Raw genomic sequence first — 11,536 nt, 5'->3', positions numbered from 1 at the left:
TGTCACGGCAACAAATTTAATCCATGGTTATATAATATTTTGGACGATCACCGTCTCTGTAAATTTAATGATGGAGAGTGCCAACTCTGTATTAGTATTTTGAATGGTCGATCCTCGACCTATCGTCTAACTATTATGGTGCTGTCACAAATATTATCCCGATTGACCGTTTTTGATGAACATATTTCATTTCGTTTTCGTAGAATTGTTTATGATACATACAGACCTTTCAGTCGCGTCGCTTTGTTTGAACAGGTCAGTCGGTGCTCAGGCTTGCCTCGCATCTTGTATCACGATTTTTTATAAGTCGCAACTAAAATGCCCCCCATGAAGAAAACTAGAACTCTAGCTGAGAAACTAAAAATAATTTAAGATGTCAAAAATAATCCAGGAGAAAAACGAGTTTTAAAAAAAAAAAATATATATACATATATTCGCATTTATCGTTTTTTTTAGGGTCCTTTGAACCGTAGAATTGGGGTTTCACTGTACTAAATTATTACCTATTTACACTTTAAATCACACAAAACTACGTAAAAAAGTCAGCAGCTGTAAGTCTTTGTCGTTTGGGCACCGTGATTTGCAGCAAATCGTCTGTGAGATTATCTTTTGGCCTTCTATCTTCTCTAGTGCTACTACCGCCCAGTGGAGTGGCGGGCTTTCTTCTGGCGCTCTTGGGAGTGGCCGCTTTGCTAGCGCTGCTATTCCAGTTGGCGACCAGCGGGGTGAGACTGCGCCCGGCCGAGGATCCGGAGCGAGGGGTGAGGGTAGAGTTGGGTGTTGCTATTCCGGTGAGGTGGCGCTTTAGGTGAGTAGTGGCGAGTCTTTGGGCGGCCGGAGACATCGATGCTAGTCGTTCGGCGGTCGAACCGGTAGCCATGCGCGGCGAGGGGCTGCGTAATAAAAAATAATGTATTACATTGTGTATTCAAATCGAGAAATCAGCACAAGAATGGTAAGATACTATACAGAATGGAGGCGTGGACACTCACAGAAACAGCGCTAAATTACAACTTTCAAATTCAAAATTGTATCAAATAAAACCAAATCAAATTTATTTAGTTACATATAGTGAATTTTACAAATTACAGATTCAACCGAATAAAGAAATAGACACAGTATAAAGCAGAGGTAGTCAACCTTTTTATACCTACCGCCCACTTTTGTATCTCTGTTAGTAGTAAAATCTTCTAACTGCCCACCAGTTCCACAGTAATGGTGATTTATAAAGTAGGGAAGTAACTTTACTTTATAAAATTTATAAAGCAGAATTACAGCAAGTTAAAGCATATATTAATTACTTACCAAATACTATATGTCAGACTTTCGCTAAGTTTGGCAGAATAAATCGTTCTAAAACAACTTACTGTAGTTAAATCTATCTTTTATTTCGTCTCTGTTCTGGCAGAACACACTAACTGGAGAATACTAGTTTTGAGTAATTTGACTTTGAAGTTGTTAAACAGTTTGAAATAATGGTCTATCATGTGAGTTTATTAAGTAATCGTAAAAAGGATGACTTTATATAATAAAGACTGTTTATTTATTAAGAAGGTTTCCAGACGGTAAAGTTTGAAATAAGGAACATTTTCGTATAACTAACTCAATATGTCATTTTTTAGAATTAGTGTCTTCTGCCAGAACAGTGACGATTTATACTTTGCATACATAAAAGCATGGAGTCTGATGAAAATAAATTAATTAATTAAATTATTAATGAGATCCCTGTGACTTGTACATAATGAAAAGGTTTTTAAAACTCCTACCGCCCACCATGAAAGCTGGAACGCCCACTAGTGGGCGGTAGGGACCAGGTTGACTACCCCTGGATAACGAGTAAATACAAAAATTTTAATGTAGATATTTGAAATTACGCCAAAATGAGCTTTTTTAAGAATTTATAAAAAAGAAGTTATCATGGCAGAAGAACATCCTCGCTAAATAATCTCATAAGACTAATTTGAGCTTGGCACTCTTTCCCCGTTCAGACAGACAGGGAAAAGTGGCCAAAATCATCACCTGACATCCGATAACGGAAATGACACAGATAGAAGAGCATTATTTAATATCGAATCTGGAAAATTCACATGTTGTTTTATTCAATGTGTGTTTGAATCAAGAGCATAAATCTAATAGGTCGAGTAAATGGTCATGAAACAAAAACGTCTTTCAAAGGCTGCCAAGATCGACACTGGTATGTGGAATCAATGAATAAACAATTCTTACGATAACATGCTTCGTTTAGCGGCATCCATGGCCTTCTGTTTCATGGCTCGGTGTCGCTGACCAGCTTTCTCTGCCAACGCCATGGCCAGCTGCTCTCTCTTTGGGACCAGAGCCATTTTGAACGAAGCCCCTGCGGCTTTCCTATAAAAGACAAAAAATGACATTGAAATATATAAACAACCAGGCTTTAGAAAATTACCTTACCGGGAATCGTACCAGCGCGAGGATTGAATTGAGTTGTAGAAGAAGAACCATTGAAACAAGGATAAAATTTGATATCTCACCCTGGAAGTGGCGTATCTCCTCCGTCCAATCTAAACGGAGACCCTTCGATCTCTCCCCAGGTCATGAGGGGAGATTCCCCCGGTGCACCGGGGCATGGAGAAGGTGTCCGGACAAAGGAGTGTGCTGCAGTCAAAGGTAGAAGTCGGGTTCCTGCACCTGAAATTGAGAATTAGTTTACTAAAAATAATTTCGTCTTTATATCCGTCTGCTTGTTCAATCTATTATACTGCAGACTACCATTCAAAAGATTAGAGTAGAGGTTCGAAACCAGGTAAACGCTTATTTCTAAAATAACCGAAAACTGGATAATTTTATTCGATTAACCAATTAAATTCGTAATAGGTATATGAACCAAAGACACAAAAAATATAATATTATAATCGAGTTGCTTAGTTGCCAAACCTGCTCTGGGCGATTTTTCAATAAAATTAGTTTTAAATTCCACCCTGTTTCTTCAAAAAAACACAATGAATATTGACTTGATTCGCCAAATCCACTCTATGCATCTGTTCTATACACAAGACTGCTATCGGTAGCTTCGAGGGTAGTTTTTCATATGTTTGAATCAAAGTACAGGCGGACCTCGACTTACGAACGTTCGACTTTCGCACAATTCGCTATTTTGTACATTTCAAAAAAAATCGTTTTTTTAAAACGTCGCGTTGGCCGTGGGGTTAAGATATCCCCTTCTCGCTCGCTCACAAGCAAGTGCATTTCTTGCGTCACTTGCATCCTGCTCGCACTCGTCACTTTGCTTGTGAGCTAGCTAGGATAGGTTTTGTCTTGCGCAGGAGCGCGTGCGGGCGTGTTATGTTGTGCGTTTTGCTAATTTTATTCATTTGAAATATTTCACCCTAAAGATTTATAAACAAGAGTGAGAAACAGAAAAACTGCAGTGTTGATACGAACAAAGAGAAATCAAGGATATACTTCACACGACGTTCTGATTGCGGTGAATCTTTTTCTTCAATCGGACGTTCGCATGATACAAACAGGTCTACTACGATATGTTCAATTTTGAAAAATAAAAATAAAATTAAGGAATACGTTCAAAATTGTGGAAATATATCTTTAAAGGTTGTTTCCAAAAGACACGGCATAGTTATGGATGAAATGGAAAAATATTTGTCATCATGGATCGACGACCAACATCAAAAAGATGTCCCTCTGAATATTTCAATTATTCAAGCGAAGGCTCTTAGTTTGCACAAAGATTGGAAGGCTAGATTAAAAAAAGATTCTAACACGATTTTTCAAGTAAGTAACGATTGGTTTATATTAAATTCACTGGAGAATCGGCTGATTTTCGCGGAGAATTTATTTCCTCATTATCCAAAATTATTGAAGATGGAGAATATTCTTCTAGCCAAATATTTAATGTAGATGACACAGGTTTATTTTGGAAAAAAATGCCTAGTCGTACATTCTTATCTAAGGAACAATCAGTTGCCCCTGGGCATAAACCTTCTAAAAGCCGATTGACATTGCTTCTTGGTGGAAACTTGGCTGGTGATTTAAAATTGATGCCAATGTTTATTTATCAACCAGAAAATCCCAGGGCATTGAAAGGGAAGGATAAAGAATTGCTTCCAGTAATCAAATAAAGATAAAAAAAAACTGGGTTTACTGCGTTAATATTAAAAGATTGGTTCACTTTACATTTCGTGCCAGAAGTTAAGCAATATTGTAAAGTTAATAATTTACCATTTAAAATAAGAAAAAGAAGAGTGGCAAACAGTTAACTCTTGATAACTTTATAAGGGAAACATCCGCAAACCCCACTTAAACATTTTATATTTACTTGATAAATACATATTTCAAAATACACACAATTTAATTTTTTTTTTACTTCCCTCTACTTTCGAACATTCAACATTCGCACACCTTTTCAGGAACCAATTATGTGCGAAAGTCGAGGTCCTCCTGTATTATAATTGTTACAATAAGTTAGCCGTGTAAACAGTCAAAATTGTCATCTCGCTCTAAAATTTAGCACAGCCAAGAGAGGTGTTGTTGATACATAGCTCTTATTGTAACAATTACAACTAACTTATTGTAATTGTTACAATAAGTGCTAATACTTTAATACAAAACTACCCTCGATAGTTGCCGATAGCAGTCTTGTGTATAGAATAGATGCGCTAAACCATGATTTTTAGCATAGGTTTAAATCGCTATACAAACGTCACCACTACTAGTATCAACATAATCGTAAATGCCCAAAATTTTCATGATTTACTCGAAACTCAAAAAAACCTCCGGGTTTAGCGACTAAGCGCCTCAATTAATACTATTGACTAAGGGTACTCGACAGAATTTGAATTTAAATTCTATCAAATTGTTTTAAGTTTTATACTTCTATTTGAGACATTTTTTGTGACCTGGGTTTCACTTTTCGGCATCTCCAGTGGCAATGGCAAGCAAATACACACTGTTAATGAATACAGTTAATTCTACTTTGTATAGTAATTTAATATTGTCACTGTTCTGGCAGAAAACACTAATTCGAAAAAATGACATATTGAGTTAGTATCAAAATGTTTCTTATTTCAAACTTTACCGTCTGGAAACCTTCTTAATAAATAAACAGTCTTTATTTTAAAGTCACCCTTTTTACGATTACTTAATAAACTCACATGATAGACCATTATTTCAAATATTTTAACAACTTCAAAGTCAAATTACTCAAAACTAGTATTCTTCAGTTAGTATGTTCTGCCAGAACAGAGACGATATAATAAAAGTGTTTGTAAAAACCCATAGTGAATACCTTAGCCTTAGATGTTGTTAATACATTCAGTGGGTAAGCGCATTATAATGTCATTACTCGTAAACAATGGAACTAGGTAATGTGTTGGAAATTTAATAAAATAAGCTAATGAGAAATGTCACTAAATAACGGAATAATGCAAAACTTAAAACAATTAGAATTTAAATTTAAATTGCATCAGGTACCCTCTGTCGATAGTATTGATTTTCTTAGTGAATAGGTAGTTTACTTGATATTTCTTGATGCCCGCTGCCCAATCCTCCTTCGACACTTCGTTGACTTTTGCCATCGAGCAGGGTGCTACCATCTACCCCAATTCTGCCACTAAGGATTCTTTCCTAAAATATATAAATATAAACATTTATTGACTGTAATGGAACACTCAAGAAAGGTAATAGATTTATGAAATTGTAGCGTCTCGTTCGACTGCGTGCCCATTACGTGACTCATTAATATGCGTGTGTATTCTACCGAGGCCTGCAATGGACTGAGTTGAGTGGGACTCTATGAAAGAATAACAAATAACATGGACTATACCTAGAGTGAGCGTTATGAACTTTTATTATTATGACACTTCCATTGGTAGCCATAGAAAATTAATATTTTTTTGCGAGGTGGTGAATCGCGGCATTATTTATGGCCACCATTTTTAATATTAAAGTTAGTGGTCGTATCAAACCAACCTCCCTCGTCTACTCTCATCGTCAGGAGAAGTTATTCATGATCACCAGGTCACCATGCACACAAGTGACCTTTGACTGAGTTTACATGACTTGTTAAGAATGCCCATGGAGAGGGAAGGGCATAGAGAGGAAAAATCGAAAATGGTAATAAATAAATAACAAAAGCTCATAATATAAGACTGCTGAACAGTCTAAGTAGAGTTCTTCACATTCAGTGTGCCATAAAAGAAAGGTCATAATAAAATTGCATCATAAGGATGCTATAGCGAAAAACTGTATGATGAACGAGATAATTTATCTTATTCATTAGATGTTTGCTACATAAAAATTGCTCTTGCAGAAATTTTACAATGTTGCATAAGTACAGGTAACTGTCGTTCATCGCGACCCCGGCGAGTGTGAATTCGTTATATCGCAATCGATTTTAAATAATATTTTTTTTGTCCCGCCTTATTTAGACATGGCCACCTGCTAGGAATTGTCATAATGAGTGGAATCACACGCATGTAATCAGATTATTTGACAGTTATCGACAAATTTAAACAGACGATTCAAGCAAGGTAAACTATGTAGATTATTTTTTGCAATGCAGGTCAAAATAAATTCATATTTTCCGACCATGTCCGATCCTAATAGGATCATATGGGCCTCCACAGAGTATAGGTTTGTATTAACAGATTTTGTTTTTTACGAGAAATGAATGTCAGCCACTTGCTCAACCTATTAGGTCCATACCCTGACTCACACATAAATTGAAAAACAATATGCGTACTTGCCAGACCCAGGATTCGAACCTGAGACCCACGGCGTGATAGTCCAATGCTTAAGCCGCGCAGCCACCGTGGGTGTTATTATTGTATATTAGTATTATTTTATGTATGACATTTAATTTGTTGTTAATAATTATGTTTAGTAAATTAAAAAAACTTTTCAAATCATCGCGAATGTATCGAAAACATATCCTCCACGATCAACTATTGCTAAATTAAATACTAACTTGGCTTTTGGCGATTTGTGATATAGTTTCCTTGCTCTGTTGATAATCAAAGGGGTCCTTTTCCATTCTCGTGTTTGCGTGCACAACCTCTTGTCTTTCTTTGGCGGGATCATGCGTTACAGGCTGACCATCCGGCACGTACATTATATAGTTCTTCGCTTTGTAACTCCACGTTTCCACCTGTGAATTGAGAAAAATTGAAATATAGTGTGAGGCATAAATTATATGAGTATATCGTCACTTTTCTGGCAGAAGACACTAATTTGAAAAAATTACATATTGAGTTAGTTATACCAAAATGTTCCTTATTTCAAACTTTACCTTCTGGAAACCTTCTTAATAAATAAACAGTCTTTATTTTAAAGTCATTTTACGATTACTTAATAAACTCACATGATAGACCATTTCAAACATTTTAACAACTTCAAAGTCAAATTACTCAAAACTAATATTCTCCAGTTAGTGTGTTCTGCCAGAACAGAGACTACTCATGACTCATGACAAATTTCGCGAGTTATCTCGTCCAACTTTAAACTCGAATTACTAGCCACTGTCGATTGATTTGCATAATCTAAAAAATTAAACACACAGTGACATCTGTTTGAATAATTATGAAATACTAAGCCACAAATTATCAGTATCACAGCGATTGTAGTATGAGCTTCGCTCTACATTCAACGTGTGTCATTAAAAATCGGCGACCTGTCAGATACTGCCATATTAATATCGTGATCGCCACATTAGTATCTGAGCTAGTTATACCACATTTGGTAGGGTAAGCCATAGTCTCAAAAATTAAAATACTGAATGTTTTCCCTTACGTCTTTTGGCTTATCTATATCGTTGGCCTGTTCTTCGATAGAGAGTAGTTGTGTCGCTGTGAGCATCTTCAGCTGGCTTTCTCTCTCCTCCTCGAGTTGTCCAGCGAATTTGGCACGGCTTCGTCGACCCATTTCTTCCATCAGGTCTTCGAAACTGCTGTTATCTTCGCTGGTGTATGCCGCTAAATATGAATCTAAAATAGTCACATTTCATTAGGTGTAGGTTCCTACTAGAAGGTAAATCACCATGTGTCTGTTTTTAGAAAAACAATATGTCCATAATTATATAGTTAGAATCTAAAAATATAGGTATGTTTCGGTGGCACTAAGCTTTCACGACGAAACGGTTCCGACCCAAAATAGAGCATGGCTGCGACCACGTAGGTAATTGACAGGCGCACGTAAATTCAAATTTTTTAGGACACTAGGATTGGAAACCATCCTTCACGATAACAGGCAAAAATGTCTCAACAGCAGAAGTGACCTACGAGATTCAAGAGAGTGAAAAGTAAGCATGCCTTGTAGAAAGGCAGTCGGAAAATAATCATTTGATGAATTATCGAAAGGAAAATCATAATTATATGTCTTAAAATAAAGACATCGAAGAAATTTATTCTGGACCCGCTCTAAAATATGTTTGTAGGAAACCTCATAAGGACACCAGATAATCAACACATATTCGAGAATACTACGCAACCAACGAGACGTAGAGTGTATGTATAACATTTGGATTGTTAGTTTGGTGTTTAAGTTTTGAGACTACTGCAACGAGTTTTACAAGTTCTTATTTGCCGAGCCACTACCATCGGGCACCATATCAAATAGAATCAGTCAAAATTACTCCCTGACGTTTCAAATCATAATTTTTGTAATAATTTAATTTGACAATAAAACTACATTAAAATGAGTCAATGTGTGAAACAATGAATTTGTTTGAATGAAGATAAAGTGTGGCGCTTATGTTACAAACACAAAGTCTACAAAGAATTCGGGAAGCAGAAGATATCACAATGCATACACATTTCGTGACTAAAATGGGTTGATCTTGTTCAACCGATGGACTTGTACCAAGCAGCTGGAAATGTTTTTGATGCAAAGCCATCTGGGTGGAAGACTGTTAACTAGCTACAGCAGTAAGACAAGAGTAAAGAATCTATATATTATGAAAGTTAATTAAAATATGTACCTAAAGAATGTTTCGACGACACCTTCAATTTGATCTTGTCGGGTTCAATTGCCAGTGACTTCTGCTTGGGGTCTCGAGATCTTGGAGTTGTTCCTAATCCATCTTCTGTATCAGGAGGGGGTCCTAATGGAGTGCATGGCACTCCAGTATGAGGAGTTTCGAAGGTTGCGGGACTTGCGTCAGTGTAGCCTGGAAAATTAACATTTTCAAGATTTTACTTGTCAATTAGGCCGATTGTTGTCGATTGAATTTTCTGTCTGCTATACAATGACGATTATCTAGTTTACATATTTTGACAGTTCAGTTTTTTTGATGTTTCAATTTGATGGATTATGTCGTGTCATTATGTGTGGGGAGTGTGTGAGTTAGTATAATGATGGCAGCGTTACCAACTTAGCGTTTTTATTACCAGATCTAGCATTTTTTAATATGCATCAAGCTTGGAAAATACGCATCTGGCGTATGACACTAAATTTAGTGTTTTTTTATATATAGATATTGATTTTCCGTAAAAAATTATTGCACCAGATATTCTTGAAAATTGACAGATCGTAGATCGTAAACTTTTTTGGAATACCGTCCTCTTTAAGAGCATATAATTCATCGGCGCCCTTCCATGAAGTCAAGTAAAAAACGATATATTTAAATTGATAAAAACAGAACCATATGGAATGTGATCTTGTTCACATACAGGCATCACCACTTAAAACACATAAAATGACACATAATAGAGAAAATCCGGTACTAGTCGGTTATCCTGGATACAGCAGCAAATACATTTTGAAAATAGCCGATATGCTGTATTTGTTAGGATTACCTAACCTAACCTAACACAAACTAACAAATAATGCAGTATATCGGCTATTTTCAAAATGGCTTTGCTGCTGTAACCAGGATAAAACTATAGAACCGAAAATCCATTTAAATGTGATATTTGTTCTTTTCCTGTACAAAAATTACAAAACTCCCGATACTTATTAAAACTTAAAAACACATCAAATCGTTCATACCGCGGCGACAGTGAGAGGTATCGATTTGTATTGTTCTCTGGCCCTTTTGGACAACCTGGCACCTTTCTACCATCTTCCACGACATTCCTTAGCGGGCTGTAGGGCCCACTTTCTTAATCGCTGATGCACTAACAAACATTCTGCCAGAGCAAGCAGATGCAATTCTGAAATGACTTAATTGTTTTTGATTCCAAACGACTTACATCTTTCAGTGGGCGGTCTGTGGCCAGTACTATACTTAATAAATAACTGCCTAAGCTTCTGGTGGTCTTTCCGTTCAGTAGCATCCAAGAATTCGTTCTGAGCCTTCAATTTCTCCAGGTCGGGAAAGAAATCTCTTTGGATTATTTTAGCCATTTCCTGGAACAAAAAACAACACTTTCGTCACGTAAAAGATACATATAAATGGAGACAATCTATATTGTCGATTAAGTTGTTAAAATAATCGAAATAAAACCGATCTAACCTCAATATAGGTGTCCTCATCGAGCACCTTGGCCTTTGGAGGTTGCTTTTTTGTATTGCGAGGTGCGGGCATTTTGAACAGCGGGGCGTCATTGTCAAGCAGTTTAAAAGCCTGCAAAGCCTTTTCTCCCGGTCTGTCTTTAATTTTATCTGAACTCATTTTATTACAACTAATAGAAAAGTAAATAACTTTGAAAATTACTAAACGTCAACAAACGTTTTTATTGAACTGTCAAAATATGGCAGTCAATTGGTAAAACAGGGAGTATTTTTAAACAAAAGCCATTGCTAGTCAATTATAAACATCTATACTTTTTTGTATAGCTTATTCTATTCCTTCATAGATGTCTATAATTTATTGCAATAATAATTACAGATTCGAATGAAAAAAAAAATCCAAATTATGGAAAGTAATAAATTTATTAAAATGCATACTAAAAAGAACTTGTTATATACCACCTTTTTAAATTTTCTGTTGAATCATATAAACTTGACAATTCTATGTATTAATAATTTAGGACAAATAAGGTTATTGTCAACAAATCATTTTTTTAGAATACTGAAATGTTATTTTGATTTCCATAGTAACACACGTATATATTAATAATTTAGTTGCTAGGACCACCCCCTTAGCAACTAATAATAGTGGATTGGATTACGGATTTCTTCCGATATAACTTTTCATACAAAACAGGATTAACTGAAAATGAATTCAATTCTACTTAAAGTAGTTAGTTAAAAGTCGATTGCAAAATTTGTACTGGATTTTAACAACCACCGGACAAACAAGAATACGGGCTAAGAAAAACGTGGTAAAATACTTGAAATTAATAAAAGGTTAGCCGATCAAATTTTGTTTTACATTTTTCCACGTAATCTACAGTACCTATCTTACTTTTGGATTGGTTGGTAGCGTTGAACTAAGGGCTATTCAGGAGGTAACTGTTAAGGTGAATGCGTCGCCTTGCAGAGGCACCTGGCGAAAAAATACGAAGCTTAACTTTAAATATATTTTTTTATTACTTTTTCGTGTCTTTAGATAGGTACGTATTGTCTCAAATGGCAGTAGGTTCTTAGTAGGCGGCGCATTCAC

General features: G+C 35.9%; 1 protein-coding gene across 1 annotated transcript; it reads right to left on the bottom strand.

Annotated features, from left to right (window-relative positions):
• Positions 1-380: 380 nt before the first annotated feature.
• Es2 (ess-2 splicing factor homolog) lies at positions 381-10,674 on the bottom strand. Its single transcript, XM_085950567.1, has 9 exons — positions 10,445-10,674; positions 10,182-10,338; positions 8,969-9,157; positions 7,783-7,976; positions 6,962-7,141; positions 5,511-5,619; positions 2,511-2,667; positions 2,227-2,367; positions 381-893 (listed from the first exon to the last, which is right to left on the bottom strand). The coding sequence occupies exons 1-9, from the start codon at positions 10,601-10,603 to the stop codon at positions 530-532; spliced, it is 1,650 nt and encodes a 549-aa protein (XP_085806693.1). The 5' UTR covers positions 10,604-10,674; the 3' UTR covers positions 381-529.
• Between the last annotated feature and the right edge of the window lie 862 nt (positions 10,675-11,536).

Source organism: Rhyacophila brunnea, unplaced genomic scaffold (assembly GCF_057557595.1).
Source record: "Rhyacophila brunnea isolate RB1 unplaced genomic scaffold, BYU_Rbru_1.0 scaffold_23, whole genome shotgun sequence".
In the NCBI taxonomy this organism is placed as follows: Eukaryota; Metazoa; Arthropoda; class Insecta; order Trichoptera; family Rhyacophilidae; genus Rhyacophila; species Rhyacophila brunnea.
The sequence above is the reverse complement of the archived record's forward strand: the minus strand, read 5'-3'. Positions and strand labels throughout refer to the sequence as shown.

Bases quoted from the DNA above. Each gene is read 5' to 3' on its own strand.
- Es2 (XM_085950567.1), bottom strand. From the start codon at position 10,603: ATGAGTTCAGATAAAATTAAAGACAGACCGGGAGAAAAGGCTTTGCAG. The intron at 2,368-2,510 runs GTGAGATATCAA...TGTCTTTTATAG, and splicing joins GGAGATACGCCACTTCCAGG to GAAAGCCGCAGGGGCTTCGT. The intron at 894-2,226 runs GTAAGAATTGTT...TTTATTACGCAG, and splicing joins GCTAAACGAAGCATGTTATC to CCCCTCGCCGCGCATGGCTA.